The sequence below is a fragment of the Zootoca vivipara genome, chromosome 16 (assembly GCF_963506605.1).
Source record: "Zootoca vivipara chromosome 16, rZooViv1.1, whole genome shotgun sequence".
Lineage (NCBI taxonomy): Eukaryota > Metazoa > Chordata > Lepidosauria > Squamata > Lacertidae > Zootoca > Zootoca vivipara.
The window spans coordinates 6,440,516-6,459,177 of NC_083291.1; the positions used below are offsets into that span (position 1 = coordinate 6,440,516).

An 18,662-nucleotide genomic window follows, 5' to 3' on the forward strand; every position below is an offset into this window, starting at 1 on the left:
GCCAGGTCTTGAATGGTATGGTAAGCAAAACCTTGACTTAGCTTAGCTTAGCATGGTGTGGGAGCCCTCTCTGAGAGACCACATGTTCTTGCAGTCCCAGTAAGTCACAATTCGTTTTACTAACAGCAGGAAACGGTTCTGTAGGGAAAGTGGGCGCAGGGAGGTTTTCCTTCCTCTTTTATAATGCTAGAACTTGGGGGACATTGAATGAAGCTGGGAAGATTCAAGACAGAAAGAAGGAAGCACTGGGTAAAGGTAAAGGGACCCCTGACCATTAGGTCCAGTCGTGACCGACTCTGGGGTTGCACACTCATCTCACATTATTGGCCGAGGGAGCCGGCGTATAGCTTCCAGGTCATGTGGCCAGCAGGACAAAGCCGCTTCTGGCGAACCAGAGCAGCACATGGAAACGCCGTTTACCTTCCCGCTGTAGCGGTTCCTATTTATCTACTTGCATTTTGACGTGCATTCAAACTGCTAGGTTGGCAGGAGCTGGGACCAAGCAACGGGAGCTCACCCCATTGCAGGGATTCGAACCGCTGACCTTCTGATCAGCAAGCCCTAGGCTCAGTGGTTTAACCCACAGCGCCACCTGGGTCCCCCCCATGGGATGTAGTGATGGCCAATGACTGATCCAGCATGCCTCATCTCATGGTCAGGTGATTCTGGGTTTTTAAAAAAAGATTTTGGTTTTTGATAATAGATTTCTTGGTACACATATGTGTTTTTGCCTATTGGTGGGTTTTGTTGTTTTTATTGTTTGTTGTACATTGCTCTGGGCTCCCTTTTGGAAGAAGGGCAATTCATAGCTTCAGTAAACAATAAATAATAATGCTAGGACTAATAAAACAATTTGGGGGGGGGGGAAACTAAGACACCCATTCTTTCCCTTTTCCCTTGTTACATGACCACCAACATAGCTTTGCCTGAAGGAGAAGGCTTCGTTTTTCTACTGAAATTTACCTAATGTGATATACCTCTCACTTGGAGAACTTTTGTCAACAGACACTGGTATTTACTTACTCACACACGTAGGGGCCGAGGGGCTCCACTTCTTGTTAACATGGCAAATCCTTCGAGCTGGCCCCTGTAGCTCAAATCCCTGATCGCATTTGTAGAGAACTTCATCTCCAAGCACAAAATCTTTGCCGAGAATGGATCCATTATCTATTGATTCAGGGGGCCCACAGGATATCTCTGAATGAAAACAACACAGGTGATCTTTTCAGTAAAGACTGCATACACAGTACAGTGGTACTTTGGAAGTTGAACGGAATCCTTTCCGGACGTCTGCTCAACTCCCAAAACGTTTGGAAACCAAGGCACAGCTTCTAATTGGCTGCAGGAAGCTTCAGCAGCCAACTGGAACCTGCTGAACCCGCGTCGGACGTTCGGGTCCCAAATAACGTTTGCAAACCGGAACACTCACTTCCGGGTTTGCGGCGTTCAGGAGCCAAAACTTTCGACTTGCAAGGCGTTCAGAATCCAAGGTACGACTACTTAGCTTTGTTTACTTTGCTGGTATGGATGAGTTCGTGGTATGGATGGGGGGAGGGGAGCATCTCAGAATCTCTGCCTAGGACCCAAACAGACTCCGCAGTCAAAGTAATGGCCAGATGCATTTCAAATGAAATTTGAAAGAAACTGACCTACACCGGCAAAAGCAACGTAACATATTTCAATATTACACCTTTTTTGGGGGTGGTGGTGGTGGCCATGTTCAAATTAAGCTTGACATATAATAAAATTAATGCATAGCTTACTTCTGCAGACTGGTGTTGCTCCACTCCAGTGTTTATCTGCTCCACAAATACGCTCTGCATCACCCTATTGGGCAAAAGAATAATTCAGAAAAGAGCACAAAATATCCTGTTCTCACAGGAAATCTGATATTGGGCAGAGGAATCTTAGACCAGCAGATCTTTGTTTGAGCAAGGTTACATCAGCTAATTCTAGCAGATTCTCCTGCCCCACTGAAGCCCTGTATAAGAAAGCACACACAGTTCTGGAGGGGCTCAACCTCTGGAGCTGAGAGGAGGAGGAGGGAAAGGATAAATTGATTGCACAAGCTATCTCCTTCATGCACAACCACTGGGTACAGCCCAAGGAATAACAGAAGTAGAAAAGCATTATCAAAGAAATATGAAAGCATTCTCTCATAAGTCCGTGGGGGAGAGCTGGGTTGGCAACTTGAATAAAATATTTGGAGTGATGGGGTCCAGGTAAACCCCGTCTCACACAACCAATAAATGGGAACTGAAGAGGAGGGGTACCCTAGACAAAGCTCAATGAAGATTAAGCAATGGTCATGAAATGTCAAGTACAGGAGTTCCCCATCTCCCTTCTGGTGGCTCACCGATAAGAATCAACAAGCATTTGGTAGATTTATAGCCTTTTTATTACAGCATTCTGTTACAAGCACTAAACAGGCAACCCTCCGCAAGGATATTAGTTGCCTACTCTGACTCCTCCCCACTTCCGCAGCAAGAAGCGCTCCGATGGGAAGTTCCTCCCCAATGTCTTTTTTTTTCTCTGACACGCTCGGACCTCCAAGTTCAGGGGGAGGGAGGGGGTTCTCCCCCACTCTTGATTGATGTATCGCCCAGCTGCTCCCTCCCTTCTGGTTGCTTAGCTACTATATCATAGCTGGGTAGCTCCTTTCTTAACTGAGCAGCTTCTGTGTCTGCCTGTCTCCCTGTTTCTGGACGCTGGAAGCAAAGGGGGGCGGCGAATATTACCCCTCCTCTTCTGTTAGGAGCTGCTTTTCCTGCAACTGCATTCCCCAATCTTCTGATCCAGACCAGCCCCTGACATGGAATGCCAAGTGAGTATTGTGGGTTGGTGGTGGAAAAGGAAATTGAGTATCTTGGAAGGTTTTTTTTGTTGCAGGTCCCACTTGCGTCATTAAAACTGATCTGATTTTTTTAAAAGCGCCTTCTCTCATTTCCCTTCCTGATACTACTGTGTTCATCTTTTGCCTCTGAGTTCCACTGCGTTTTACCATTTTAATGTTATTGTGAAATATTTGGGAATTTGTTTACACAAGGGCAGCATACAAACATTTTAAATAATAAATAAACAAATACTCTCCCCTCCCATGATATTATGTTATTACTATGAACAACAAATATGCAGCATTTTTTTGGCATGTTAAGTATTTTAGAGTAATTATCTCCTTCATTAGAGTCATTAAGGCAACCCCATGGCATTAATGGACCGATCTACACAAGCAACAGAATGAGATGAGGGAATCCTGTAGATGTTGAGTTTACTGTACCATGCCAAACTGCAGGTTTGCAGAATCCTGTTTTCAAATGCTTCCTCATATGAAGATCTTTCAAATAAAAAATTAGCACCTCAGGCTGAAAAATTCTTACCCAGCCCTCTCCCTCGTGTGCTACTTTCAGGTTCGTTTTGTTTTTGTACAGCAAGAGAGTCAAAAATACGATTCGCTGCCTGCAATTTGAAGTGCTACAGCTCTCTCATCTCAGAACTACCAGTTTATTTGCCCCTCGTTGTGTTACACGTGGAGATCCAGCTACAGTCTAACAGATGCAGACCTACAACTAAAGCTTCACAAGCAATCATCCCAACTTGGGTCCAGTTTCTGGTGTACCAGTTTGAAAGGTGCATTGGACGTATAGCTTTGTGACTTAATTCTTTTAAGAATGGCTTTGCCAATCCCCGTGGTTTAATGAGTGGCAAATAAGATACACTTCATAAACGATGCAGCATATTTGCATTTTATTCTCAAGTGCAAATGATGGGTGCGAGAAGCTTTTCCCAATAAAGAGCTTCCTCCTGATTGAAACCTAGCATGCCATCTACTGGGCAACATACTAACCAACAGAATGAAGAAAAGATTGAATGGACTTACTTCCAACTCATAACCAGAACTGCATTTATAAAGAACCATGTCTTTGTAATTGTATCTGCTGCCAATCATTATTCCATGTTCTGGAGCCTCAGGCTTTCCACAGGAAACAGGAGCACAGATCTCGCTTGAAAACAATGGCATCCAGTTACCGTTATTCTAAAAAGAGGGGGGAAAGTATCTCCATGGCTTGCTAAGCAACAAATATCTTTTTTAAAAAAACAAGATATATAAAGTGTAAACAGCCTAAGAACAAATAAGTTTGATATGCAGAGTTTAAGAAATGACTGGACTGAAGAATTGGGACGTTGACTAGTAGCTAGACCAGGGTTTCCCAAACCTGATCTCTAGCTGTTTTTGGACTACAACTCCCACCATCCCTAGCTAGCAGGACCAGTGGTCAGGGATGATGGGCTTTTTAGAATGGTGTCAGGGGTATGACATGCCCTGTGCTTTTCTGGATTGCAACCTGCACTTTTTGGAATTGAGAAGAGTCATAACCAAAAGATCTGACGATTAGCAGAAAGGTGTTTAATCACACAGAAAGCATTATTTGGATCAAGAAAATGTTGAGTAGACATTATTTAGCAGCAAGAATTTCTTCCAAATTGTTGAATAGCATTTTTTAATTCTAAATATTTCAAATTCTGTAGACATAAACTGTTCCATGCCAAATTACAATGATGCAACCATTGCTTGCTAATCAAAGTCATTTAACAGTTTTCAGTAACGTGTTGTTACTCTGTCTCTCACAGCTGCAATAAACCTACCATTAAAATTATGGGCTGGTCATTTCTTCGTCAGAGGGCAAACGGGAAAATTTAGCAGGGGATCAAATACTTCCCCCCCTCACTGTATCTAGAAAAACAAAAGGATAAAACTCCACTACTTAATAGGAGCAGGGCCATGCTTCTCTAAGGAGGATAATTTGACACAATTCTCATATGTCAAGTTTTATTGAGGTGGCATGGAATGCCCTGCCTTTCAAATACAGAATTAACTTCCTCTAAATTCAACACTAAGGGTGCAATCCTATATATACACTTAAAGGCTAAGGACCCCTGACAGTTAAGTCCAGTTGCGGACGACTCTGGGGTTGCGGCGCTCATCTTGCTTTACTGGCCGAGGGAGCCGACGTTTGTCCGCAGACAGTTTTTCCAGGTCATGTGGCCAGCATGACTAAGCTGCTTCTGGCGAACCAGAGCAGCGCATGGAAACGCTGTTTACCTTCCTGCCGGAGCAGTACCTATTTATCTACTTGCACTTTGACGTGCTTTCGAACTGCTAGGTTAGCAGGAGCAGGGACCGAGCAACGGGAGCTCACCCCGCCGTAAGGAATTGAACCGCCGACCTTCTGATCGGCAAGCCCTAGTCTCAGCGGTTTAGACCACAGCGCCACCTGGGAATAAGTCCCATTTTTTGCACTGGGACTTACTTCTGAGTGGGAATGCATAGGATTGTGCTGCCAGTCTGGAACGGTGCTGTTATAAAATGGTTACGAGGGAGGATTATTTTCATATCAATATTTTTTAAAACAGCAACGCAGTTTGGTTTTCATTTAGCGGAAGAAGAGCCTGGTGTATTACCATAACATTATTATTTTGTTGCTCTTCAGGAATGACTTCAGTAGGCACAGATATATGACTCTTAAGACAAGGATTAAAACAGAGCAAAAGTAAGACAAACCTTTACCTGGCATGTGGAAGTGTTTGCTCCATTCAGAAGATAGCCTTCCTGGCATGATAAGGTAATGCTCTTGTTCACGGTGAATTCATCACCCGAAATAATTACATTGGTTGTATTTGTTGGCAGGTAGCATTTTCTGGGGCAACAGGAAATACTGTTAGGGGACCAGTGGCCATCTTCCTGACAGGTGCATGTATCCATTTCTGTCTCCATCACATAACCCTCCAGACATCTGCAACATGTAAGTCACACCGGGGTCACCAGCAATAGGTACATATTGCATGCTCTGAACTGCTGAAGTAAATCCTAAGGTACACCTGTTAGCTGTTTTTGATAAAATAAGACGCCTTACATAAGACTTGAAGATAAAAATTTACCTGTCAGGCTGGCAACAGTTGAACAACAAATATTATTCGCATATCTATTAATGAATACAGTGGTACCTCGGGTTACAAACGCTTCAGGTTACAGACTACGCTAACCCAGAAATAGTACCTCAGGTTAAGAACTTTACCTCAGGATGAGAACAGAAATCGCGCGGTGGTGGCACAGCGGCAGCAGCAGGAGGCCCCATTAGCTAAAGTGGTGCTTCAGGTTAAGAACAGTTTCAGGTTAAGAACGGACCTCTGGAAGGAATTACAGTAAGTTCTTAACCCGAGGTACCACTGTACAATGCATCTCCCTCCCTTGAGCCCAAGAGAGGGTTTAATCCACGGGTGTCAAACACAAGGCCCGGGGGCCAAATCCAGCCCGCCAGACCTCGTCATGTGGCCCGCCGAGCGCCCCAGCCAGCGGGACCCAGCAGCGGGACCTTGCTGCTGAAGCGCCGCGCCGACAAAGCGCCGACAAACAGCTGGGGCCTGGAGGGTAGAAAGGCAGCTGGAGCAGCGCTGCGTGGAGCACCCCGAGCCACAGCAGGAGAAGGAGGAGGCAGCTTGCCGGGTCAGCGCCCAGCAGCGCCGCACGGAGAGTCCCGAGCCTCTGCGACGCAGCAGTGCTCTGTAGCACTTTGAATCCTCCTCCTCCTGCCACGGCTCGGCGCCTGGAAACGGCTGCTGCTGCTGAAGCACAGACAAAGCACTCAGCAGCACCGCGTGGAGGAGGAGGATGATTCAAAGTGCTACAGAGCACTGCTGCGTCCCAGAGGCTCGGGACTCTCCATACGGCGCTGCCGGGCACCGACCCGGCAAGCCGCCTCCTCCTCCTCCTCTTGCCTCACCTCCTCCTCCTCCTGCCGCGGCTCAGCCTCATGAACGTGAGCTCAGCAGCGGCTCAGCCTCACGAACGTGCAACTCTGAGGCTTTACGCACGTCTCCTAAAACGGACACCCGCTGCCTCATGCTGCACGGGAAATGCTTTTTGCCCCTGGGTCCCTTCGCGCTCTTTTCTGGCGCTGAATCAAGGCGGCGACCCCCCCTTCCCTTTCTTTCTTCCTCTCTCTCTCGTTTTTATTCTTTCTTTCCCTCTCCTTCCTTCCTTCTTTATCTCTGTCTTCTCTCCCTCTTTCTTTTTCTTTCCTTCTTTATTCCCTTCCTTCTTTCCTACTCTTCTTTCTCTCCCCTCTTTCCTTCCTTCATCTCTCCCTCCCACTCCCTCTTTTCTTCCTTCCTTCCTCCCTCCCCTCCCCTCCCTCTCCCTCTCCTCAGAAACATAGGATGCTGCTTTATACTTCTGGCCCTTAAACCCTGGAACCAGGAGAACAGCTCCAGTGAGTCAACCTCAGCCAGTCCCTTTGGTGAAGGGTGGTGGCTCACTGGCAGAACATCTGTCCTGCATGCAGAAGGACCCCAGCATCTCCAGGTACCAGTAGCTCTGCAAAGCTCCTGCATGAAACCCTAGCGAGTCTCCACCACCCAGTGCAGTTACCAAAAATCATTTTTCAATAAATTGTACAATAATTGTACATTTGAATATCTACTTGCCATTATTCTGACTATGTTAGTTATTACTTACATTATTACAAAAAACAGTAATAATTGAATGCAGTGACAATAATTTATGATAATAAAGAGTGGACACATAGTCCTACAGATACAACCGGCCCTTTGAGGGTGACCAAACTGCTGATGCGGCCCCCGATGAATTTGAGTTTGACACCCCTGTATCCCTTTTGCTTTCAAAGCTCCTTCATAGCAGTGCACAAGCTATTAATCCATAGCTTGCCTGTCTTCACAAACACCTCCAGACAGCACCTGCATGAAGCCACCTTTTCAAATAATCAACTAACAGAATGACCAACCAACTCCCAAACGCCAACTGCCACCTCCTTTCCCCCAATACCGTTTATTCTTTGTGAAATAAAATTACAATGCAAACACAAAACAAGCATCTGTAGGGGATGACTGTGTCTGATGACTTAACAATCCTACATCTTGTAAGGGGAGAAAGGAAGCTTGCCATAAAACAACCTGAGCAGGGTTTAATGGAGATGGAAAGGTGCTTCAGAGAGCAGTTTGCAAACCGTTCTCTGAAGTGACTCCCCATCTCCATTAAACGGTGGTGTTCAAACCCCATTAAAAGGTGGGCTGAGCTGTGATGGGGAGGAGCTTAAGGTTAGTTGGGAGTGGAATGGGAGGTTGGAGGTTGGAGTGAGCTCTGAGGGGATGGGTGAGGTGCAAACAGAGGAGGGTTTTGGTCAGGTATAAAGAGAGATTGGCGAGGTATGGGGGGAAGCAGGGTTGGCAGGTCGGCAGAGCAATCAGGAGTAGCAACCCCAAGTTATGTATGTATGTATGTATGTATGTATGTATGTATGTATGTATGTATGTATGTATAGTGGAACCTCGGTTTATGAACACCTCGGCTTACGAATTTTCGGTTTACGAACGCCGCGGACCCATCTGGAACGGATTTATTCACTTTCCATTACTTTCTTTTTTTTCTCCCCCCCCCTTTTACTTTCAATGGGAAAGTTCGCTTCAGTTTATGAATGCTTCAGTTTATGAACAGACTTCAGGAACCAATTACACCCATGCTTTGGGTTAAGTACGCTTCAGAATGAGTACTCCGCAGACCCGTCTGGAACGGATTAATCCACTTTCCATTACTTTCAATGGGAAAGTTCGCTTCAGTTTATGAACGCTTCAGTTTATGAATGCTTCAGTTTATGAACAGACTTCCAGAACCAATTGTGTTCATAAACCGAGGTACCATTGTATGTACATATGTGATGCTAGGCATTCTAAGGCGGACTAGGGCTTGTAAATACAGTGGTACCTTAGTTTAAGCACAGCTTAGTTTATGAACAACTTGGATTAAGAACGCTGCAAACCCGGAAGTCAATGTTTTGGTTTGTGGACTTTGCCTTGGAAGCAGAATATGTTCCGCTTCCTGTTGAGCGTTTTCCATTTGTAAATTGAGTCCCCTGCTGCTATGGGAAAGCACGCCTTGGTTTAAGAATGCTTTGGTTTAAAAACAGACTTCCGGAACGCATTAAGTTCATAAACCAAGGTACCACTGTATATTGATATATTGTCCAAAGCCAGTTGGAAGTCCATATAGTGATATCAGTTTCATAATTTTTGACCTGGCAACATATCACCAATCGTGTTTGTGTGCTATGGAAAAACAATGATTGTTTTGTGGGGGAAACAGTGAAGCCAGCCAAGGCTTCTCTCTATTTTTGTAGTCCCTGTTAACTCTGCCGGTTCAGCTCTCCCCTGCCTCTTGCAAGGGGCAGTAAATCAAAATAGCAGGCCCTGGCAAAATCCACGATGCCGGAAAAACCACAAAGCCAGCCAATGACTCTCCATAGTTCCCTCCTTATTTCAGACATCATGATTTATTGGTATGTTGTGATATTTTTGCTGGTGATATATCGCGATGCTGGAAACCAGGTATCGCCCAGGCCTAATACTCTTAGACTGGCATGTGAATTCTTCTTACCTGTACTGTACTTTGCTCCCATAGGCTTGCGACTCTCCAACGGCAACTGCATGAAGGACAGAAGGTGGTGGCCCACAAGTCAGTAAGGTGCAGCTTGGATAGGGCTTGGTCCAGGCTCCCTTTTCCGTGCATGTCAATTCTGATCTCCCTTGCATCACGTAGCCCAGTTCGCAATTATAAACGATGGCATTCTGGTCTACAGAGCTGCTCCCGTTGATGAATGCGTTGGGGATTGTTGGCGGGGGGCCGCACGAGATCTTCCCACAGTGCGGAAAGCCAGAACTCCATCTGCCGGCAGCTTCGCACGTGATTTCTGTGGGTCCTAGCAGCTTGAAACCTTCCAGGCACTGAAACTCTACCCTCTCGCCGCAGCTGAAATGGTTGCCTACAATTGCCCCGTTCTGAATCACGGGCACAGGGCATTCGCAAGGCAGGCAAGAGGGGGCTGTTCCGTTCCACATCCCATTAGACATACACTGCCTCACTGGGTTCCCCTGTAACTCATAGCCAGGAAAGCAGATGTACTTTATATATTTCCCATAAGTGAAGACCGAGCCGTTCAGAAAGCCGTGAGAGATGTCCTCAGGAGGCTCACAGCTGACAGACTCACAGAAAGGAGCCTCTCTATCCCAGTTACCGTCAGCCTGACAGATACGTATGGATGCACCACGCAATACATACCCTTCGTCACAGCGATGCTCAATTCTCTTCCCAAAGCCAAATTCTGACCCGCTAGTCTGGCCGTGACGAAGCGCTGGTGGTTTGGGACATTGGATCATCCTGCATAGCGGAGATCTCCCACTCCATCGTCCATCTGCAAGGCAGACTCTCCTCTGGTCCCCTTCCAGGACAAAACCTTCTTTGCAGCTGTACTCAATATGTTTTTGGAACGTATATTCCTCTCCTAGCACTTGGCCGTTCTCTAAATTAGGGATTTGGCTGCAGGAAATGGGAAGGCAGATCGGCTCATCCCCATCCCAATTCTGATCGGCCTGGCACGTTCTCTTACCTGGACCATTTAACTGAAACCCAGGGTCGCACTCATAGTGGACCACGCTCCCGTAGGTGCGACCTTCCCCTCTTATTGTGCCATTCGTGGGCCTGCTGAGCCCTGTACATGATGCTACTTTGCAAATTGGGGCTTCGTCACTCCACTGCCCATTGGGCATACAAAGCCTCGTTTCTGAGCCCACCAGCTTGTACCCTGGTTTGCAGGTATACTTCACAGAGCTACCAAGCGTGTTCTCTGTAAAATTCGCGAAGCCGTTTTCCGGGTGCGGCAGCAATTCGCACCGACTGGAGACACAGACAGGGGCACTGCCGTTCCACATGCCGTCCTCTTGGCAAGCCAGCTTGGAATTCCCTAAGAGTTCGTAGCCAGGGTAGCAGCTATACAACACCATAGTCCCATATAAGTACCCTGACAACGGCAGCGTGTTAATGGCCTTTGAATAAATTTGCATGTCTTTCTGGTTATCAAGTATTAGGGAGTAAAAAGGTGGGCTGGCCGTAGGGAACCCCTCTTCAAACCCTCCTCCATGGTCAAAAAGCTTCTCATTGCTGCTAATTGCTATATATCCCCCAAAATCTATATGGGGAGGAAGGCCACAATCCGTCGGCAGGCATACTGGGCTAACACTAGACCAACCTGACTCTTCACAAGTCTGCATGGCAAGACCTGACAGCTGAAACCCTGGCATACAGCTGTATATCACCATAGCGCCATAGCTGTAATCTGCACCTTCGACGAAGCCGTTCTCAATGGGCTGCGGAGGATCGCAGTTGATAGCTCTGCAAGAGGGAATTTCCGCATCCCACTCCCTTGTCTCCAGGCAGCTCAGGACACTTTCCCCTTCAAGCTGGAATCCTCTGTCGCATGAGTAGGTAACGGTCTGCCTGTAGTGCAGGTCAACATACGAATATCGGCCATTCTGAATCTCCCTGGGCTTGGAACACTCAATGGGTTTGCAAGTTGGCTTCCTCCCAAGCCAGTGGCCGTCCTCCCCGCAAAGTATGGTCATGTTCCCCACTAGCTCAAAGCCCGGTTTGCAATTATACAAAGCAGTGCTGAGGTAGGTAAGGCCTTGCACGTCTACAATGCCGTTCTCAACTTCCGCTGGCTGTGGGCACTCCACCGGAATGCATTCTGGCAGCGGGCTGCTCCACGTACCGTCGGCTTGGCAGCTGATGGTCGAAACACCTTTCAGCAAAAAACCATCCATGCACGTGTAGCTCACGGTGTTGCCAAAATGAAGGGAAGACACCAGAGAGTCCGAAAAGGGAATGTAAGGCGGCCTAGGGCACAGTATAGCTTGGCAAATAGGGAAAGAATCGTTCCACTGTTGGGACGTCAAACATTTCAATACGGAGGCACCGTGCAAAGCGAAGCCCTCTTTGCATGAAAACTGCACCACGCCTACTTGGCCAGCCATCTCCTTCATGACCAGCTGATTCTCAATTAGCGGTGGCTCAGAGCACTTTGTCGGGACGCATTTGGGGTTTTGTTTTCGGTTCCACACCCCAGAGTTCTGACAAGTCCAGGAGGCATCTCCCATCAGCTCATAGCCTTCGTCGCAGAAGAACCTGACTTTTGCTCCCACTTCAAAACCTTCTCCCTTGCTGAAGCCATGCTGGAGAGGAGGTGGTTTTGCACAAGTGACAAGTGTGCAGAAAGGGGTACTCTGCCACTGACGGTTAGCTTGGCAAGTGATTGTTGCACTTCCATTCAGTTGATAACCAGGATTGCACCGAAATCTCACTTCGCTCCCAAAGGAACGCCCTGTTGCAACCTGTAAAACGGACCAGAACAAACTTTAGGGCTTACAAAACGTTGCACACCTAGCAGATAAACACTGACTTCTGACAGTTCATAAATGTTAAGGCTTTGACTGCGAGAACGACAAATACCATTCCCCCCCTATCCCCCACTTAAACAGTTAAAGATTGTCACCAATTCCAGTCTTTCTCTGTGCAACTGAGGTGGTGCATTCGCTGTGTGGCCAGTTTCATAGGACCGGATGAAACAAAAACTCCAAAAATTGAATGTTGAAAGACAGTATTATCAACAAAACACAAACTCAAAGTGAAATAAATGTGCCTGTACACCTGAACAGGTTTTGCTACCCCTTTCAGCATTTTTATGGATACTGAATGGGAAAAGTGATATTGGATACATCTTTTGGTTATCCCTAAATATCTGCCCACCATCTGTACAACCTTTCAAGCTCTATGCGGCCTAGGACCCTCGTACTTGCGGGAATGCCTCTCCTGGTATGTCCCGCAGAGGACCCTAAGGTCCATGAATAATAATAGCTTAAAGGTCCTGGGCTCTAAGGAAGCCAAACTACCCTCCACCAGGGCCAGGGCTTTTTCAGTGATGGCTCCAACCTGGTGGAATGCCCTGTCCCACGAGACTAGGGCCCTGCAGGACTTGATCCCCTTCCACAGGCCCTGTAAGACAGAGCTATTCCGCCTGGCCTTCAATTTGAATTAGCATGATCCTCCATTCCCCTTTCCCTTTCCTTTTCCATGAGGAAACCCTTTTGGGACCCCACATTTAAACTCTTCCCTGGTTTCCTTGCTGGCCCTAGCAGGACCAAACTTGGCCAGTTAGCCCTGGCGATTACTTGACGTTTACTAAACTGGGTCCCCCCCCCAAATGAGCCTGATTTTTTTGAATTTTATTGACATGGATGCTATACTTATGTTGTATTTTATGCTGTTTTTAAACTGTTTTTAAAGTTGCTTTTAACTAATGTTTCATATTTGCTGTTAGCCGCCCTGAGCCCAGTTTTCAAATTGGGAAGGGCGGGGTATAAATAAAAATTTATTATTTATTATTATCATTACAGGGAAAAAAAAACCATTAAACTCAGCCAGCGAAATGTTTCCTGGATTTCTTAGTGTCCTGTTTAAAAGCACTTCACTTATCGGATTAAGTTGCACATATCTGGTTTTTAGAAGTCTGATTCAGAGACTAATGCATTTCCATAACTACGTTAAACAACAATTCTGCTTTTAATTATTTTTTCCCAAGTTCATTGGCCTGGACTTTTAAACTACTGAACCTTCCAGTTGCTAATGCTGCCTATGCTCAAGGCCTTAGCCAGTACCTCAATGACTCCATTTGCAAGTTTGGGTGGTTCCCCACAGGACACTGGGTGACAGGTGGGCATAGCAGCGCTCCACGTTCCGTTTGCCTCGCATGTCCTCTTCTTCTCTCCTTTGATATAGTACCCTTTAGTGCAGCTGTAAGCCACGATGGCCCCAAAACTGTAATTTGTGCCGATTGCATAACCGTTCTTAATGCCTGCTGGTTCCCCGCAGCGAACAGGAATGCACTGGATAGTCAAAGGAGAAGGGTTCCATTGCCCTCCCCGAACACACTCAATCTTAGCGGACGTGTTTAAGACAAAGCCCTCTGCGCACTTGAAGCTCACAACGGACCCGGCTGCAAATTTGGCCTTGTTTGACGATTCCAAGATGCTGTAAGGCGCAGGCAGCGGTCTCTCGCAGAAGTCGGCGATACATTCCGGAATGTCTTTGTCATCCGGGGGCACCCACTTCCCCTGGGCATTGCACAGCAGCTGGGCATTGCCAGCTAAACTGTACCCATCAGTGCAGTAGTAGATCGCTATATCGCCGAAGAGACGGTGGCCGCTTTCCGGAGAGGCATGTTCCACAGAGGGAGGCTCATCGCATGAAACGGCCACACATTGCTGGTGACTCAGGTTCCACTTGCCGCTCGCCAAGCATTCCACAGTTTCAGGGCCAATTAATGTGTAGCTGTGGAATGGAAAGGAAAAAGCAACGTTAGACTCATAATAGAATGGACTTCTAACATCATACAGTGGTGATAATAATAATAATAATAATAATAATAATAATAATAATAATAATAATATAACCTTCCTTCTTAATTGTTAGAAATATGACTCCTAATTCAAAGCACGTTTTTTTAAATTATTATAACAAATACATTTAGCCACCTACTGCCTCCCAGGAAGCATGCTTAGGGTCTCAGGCAGTGTCATGCTGGCCTGGTTTGCAAGTCATGGTGGTAGTAGTAGTAGTAGTAGTAGTAATAATAATAATAATAATAATAATAATAATTTATTTATTTATACCCCACCCATCTGGCTGAGTCTCCCCAGCCACTCTGGGCGGCTCCCAATCGAATATTAAAACAATACAGCATTAAATATTAAAAACTTCCCTAAACAGGGCTGCCTTCAGATGTCTTTTAAAAGTAGGATAGCTATTTATTTCCTTGACATCTGTTGGAAGGGCGTTCCAACAGGGTGGGTGCCACTACCGAGAAGGCCCTCTGTCTGGTTTCCTATAACTTCACTTCTCGCAATGAGGGAACCGCCAGAACAGAAGGCCCTCGGCGCTGGATCTCAGTATCCGGGCAGAACGATGGGGGTGGAGACGCTCCTTCAGGTATACAGGACCGAGGCCGTTTAGGGCTTTAAAGATCAACACCAACACTTTGAATTGTGCTCAGAAACGTACTGGGAGCCAATGTAGATCTCTCAAGACCTTGGTTCTTGAACGGCTTGGCTCCCAAACAAATCGGCTCCTGACCGCTGCAAACCTGGAAGTAAGTGTTCCGGTTTGCAAACGTTTTTCGGCAGTCGAACGTCCGACGTGGCTTCCGCTTGAGTGCAGGAAGCTCCTGCAGCCAATAGGAAGCCGCGCCTTGGTTTTTGAACAGTTTCGGGAGTTGAACAGACTCTCGGAATAGATTAAGTTCGAGAACCAAGGTACCACTGTAAAAGTTTTGAAATGTACTTAATTTTTTTTGGGGGGGGGGTTAAGTTGCCATGGGAAAGTTTTATTCTGAGAAAGAATGGGATATAAACGATTAAAATGAACTAGAATATACCTTTTCTGCAAACCTTGGAAACTAGTGGTAGAGTAAGTCACTTTCAAATTCCACTGATTTCAACAGGAGAGTTAAGTTATTTTAAATTGCTGGGACTTAAAAGTGTTTAACTTTGGAGACGCAGATCAAAACAAGTCACAGCTATGAAAGTGTTTTGGCACGCCTGCAATTATTTCTTTCCTAGATATATTTCCTTAGATGCAATTCACTGGCGGTGCTTGGGCTCCTCCTACTGATGGGTGCTATCTTTTGCCCCCCCCCCAATCAAGTAGTTATGACACTGCTAGCTCTAAAACAAATCTTTCAGGGAGCTTTGAACATGAGGTTCCGTTGAGCTAACACATCTCCGAGACCAAAAGACGGATGCTCTTTTTCAGCCCAAACATTCCTTTCTGGGCAAGCATCCAGGAACCACTTGCCAGTGTTACGGGGGCAGAGGCAGAGGTAGACAGAGCAATGAATATAAATCTTCCCTTTGCACAGGAGGCAATTTCACTCTCACACATCCCTCTCTATCCAGGCAAGCAAAGAGACAGCATGAGAGTTGAAGGACACTTCTTAGCCAGGCAAGCACATTTGGGGTACAGAGCTTTGGAGCTGTGCAATATATTGATAAACGGCGTTCAGTTAGCAATTCTGGTTTCAGACAAATTGAGCTGGCAATACATTGCAATGACTGGGGAGCCGCAATGTATTTGCCTCTTCTCAGGTTCCATCTGCCTGCCTGCCTGCACCTTTGAGGAACCCACCCCCCTGGCTCAAGCTGAACAGTTGAAAGAAGCCTTGATGCCCCCTCTGACCTTACCTTCCAAGTCCCAGACTGCAGAATCCGGGACCAGCAGCCGTGTGACACCGGAAGTTGCATCGACGTAACTTCCGGTGTCGCTTTGCCCTTCTATGGGCACCAAAAATGGCTGCCGTAAGAACTTACTGGTTTGTCATTTGTTAAGAAAGTGAAATACCTTGGTGTAAATATGACGGCAAAAAAATTGAATTTATTTAAGGATAATTATGTTAAATTGTGGAACGAAGATAAGAGTGATTTAGAAACCTGGACAAACTTAAAATTGTCTTTGTTGGGCCGTATTGCAACTGTTAAGATGAATGTATTGCCAAAAATGTTGTTTTTGTTTCAGTCTATACCTATAATTGAAAAGATTGAATGCTTTAAGGAATGGCAAAAGGCGATTTCGAAATTTATATGGCAAGGGAAAAAGCCAAGAATTAAATACAAGTTACTTACTGATGATAAACAAAGAGGAGGCTTCTCCCTGCCTGATTTAAAGATTTATTATGAAGCAGCCGCCTTTTGCTGGATGAAAGATTGGTTCACATTGGAAAACTCTGATGTTTTAGATTTAGAAGGTTATGACAATATATATGGATGGCATGCATATTCATGGTATGATAAAGTAAAGGCCCAGAAAGGCTTTAAAAGACATATAGTTAGAAAATCATTGTATAGTGTTTGGACCAGGTATAAAGATCTTTTAGAAAGAAAAACACCTAAATGGATTTCGCCCTTGGAGGCCAAGGCACACAAAAGGTTAAATATGGACACCAGTTGGCCAAAATATAGAGATTTGTTGATTGAGGAAGGAGACCAATATAAGTTAAAAACCTATGAGGAGCTGAAACAAAAGTTAGATGATTGGCTCCAATATCATCAGATTAATGAATTGTTTAAAATGGATAGAAAACTTGGATTTCAATCAGAGAAGTCAAAGTTGGAGACAGAATTGTTAGAACCTAAGACGAAAACACTTTCCAGAATGTATAAATTACTTCTGGAATGGCATACGAAAGATGAACAAACAAAAAATGTTATGATCTTGTGGCAAAGGATGTTGGTCATGGTATTATGATAGAGGAATGGGAAAAACTATGGCAAGAGAACATCAAGTTTACTGTGTGTAGTTTATTAAGAGAAAATATAATGAAAATGATATATAGATGGTATCATACACCAGTAAAGTTAGCTAAGATTTATCATATGCATGATAATAAATGTTGGAAATGTAAGAAGGAGGAAGGTTCCTTTTACCACATGTGGTGGACATGTCCACTAGTGAGTGACTTCTGGGAAAAGATTTATAATGAAATGAAGAAGGTGTTGCAAAACACATTTGTTAAAAAATCAGAAGCATTCCTAGTGGGCATAGTAGGCAAAGAGATCCCAAAGAGAAATGTCAGTTTTTTTATGAATGCCACAGCAGCGGCAAGAATTTTATTAGCAAATAATTGGAAATCACATGTAATACCAACAATTGATGACTGGCAGATGAAGATGATGGAGTTTATGGAACTGGCTGAGATGACCGGAAGAGTCCGCAACCGGGGGGAAGAAGCGACAGAAGAAGATTGGAAAGAATTTAAGCTGTATTTAAAAAAATATGTAAAAGTTATATATTAAGATTAGAAGCAGGCTGGAATTAAACTGTGGAAACGACAAGCATGTTAACGATAAGAGGTAAAATAAGATAAAAATTGAGGAGATTAAATTGATATAGAACTTTCTAAAAAGATATAGGCCAATGAACCATAGTGGATGGGAGCCCGAGGGGGTCCCTTTACAAAATGTGAGAGGATTTTAGATATAAGTAATTTTTGGTTATGTGTTTATGTGTTTATTTTCTTTTATTGTCTTTATTGTAATGCTTTTCTTTATTGTCTGTGTTTTTTTATGTAAAATATAATAAAAATATATTATAAAAAAAAACAAAAATGGCCACCGCCGGCTTCAAAAGTAGCTTCTACGCATGACTGGAAGTGCGTCGACCCAACTTCCGGTGTCGCCTCGCCCATCTATGGGCACCAAAAATGGCCGCTGCCGACACCAGAAGTCGCGTCTACGCACGTCTGGTCATGCGTAGATGCGACTTTTGAAGCCGGCGGCGGCCATTTTTTATGCCCATAGAAGGGCAAATCAGAAAAAAATGGCCACCAGCAGGAGAAAATAACGGAGAAAAACGGGAGACGAAGTGATACGGGGGACCACCGGGAAAAGGTAAGTAAAAATGGGGGTTTCCCGGGGAAAACGGGGTACTTGGCAGCTATGCCTCTGACCCATGTTGAGCCAGATCTCTTCCAACTCTATGATTCTATGGTTCTATTCAGCTTCTCTGAAGCAATAACCCAAACACCATGAACCTTCTACTTGTTTCTTTCACACAGAGAAGCTTCCAGAGCCCTCTTGAATGAATGAGAATAGGAAAGATCTCTACACACCAGATCAATACTTTCTGTATTAAGAAATGCAAGCAGCTGAGATACATTCCAGAGCCAGACAACACGATATATCAGTAGATATTGAGTTGTTTAGCTGCTGAA

General features: G+C 45.3%; 1 protein-coding gene across 2 annotated transcripts in view; it reads right to left on the reverse strand.

Moving 5' to 3' along the window:
- The window catches only part of SVEP1 (sushi, von Willebrand factor type A, EGF and pentraxin domain containing 1), a 148,697-nt gene that overhangs the window by 18,707 nt on the left and 111,328 nt on the right, over positions 1-18,662 (reverse strand). For both annotated transcript variants that reach the window (XM_035140343.2, XM_035140342.2), the window contains 6 exons: positions 13,558-14,230; positions 9,446-12,234; positions 5,567-5,792; positions 3,878-4,033; positions 1,764-1,827; positions 1,024-1,197 (listed from right to left, as the gene is read on the reverse strand). In XM_035140343.2, the coding sequence (XP_034996234.2) occupies positions 1,024-1,197; positions 1,764-1,827; positions 3,878-4,033; positions 5,567-5,792; positions 9,446-12,234; positions 13,558-14,230 (4,082 nt within the window). The remainder of the gene's footprint in view (positions 1-1,023; positions 1,198-1,763; positions 1,828-3,877; positions 4,034-5,566; positions 5,793-9,445; positions 12,235-13,557; positions 14,231-18,662) is intronic.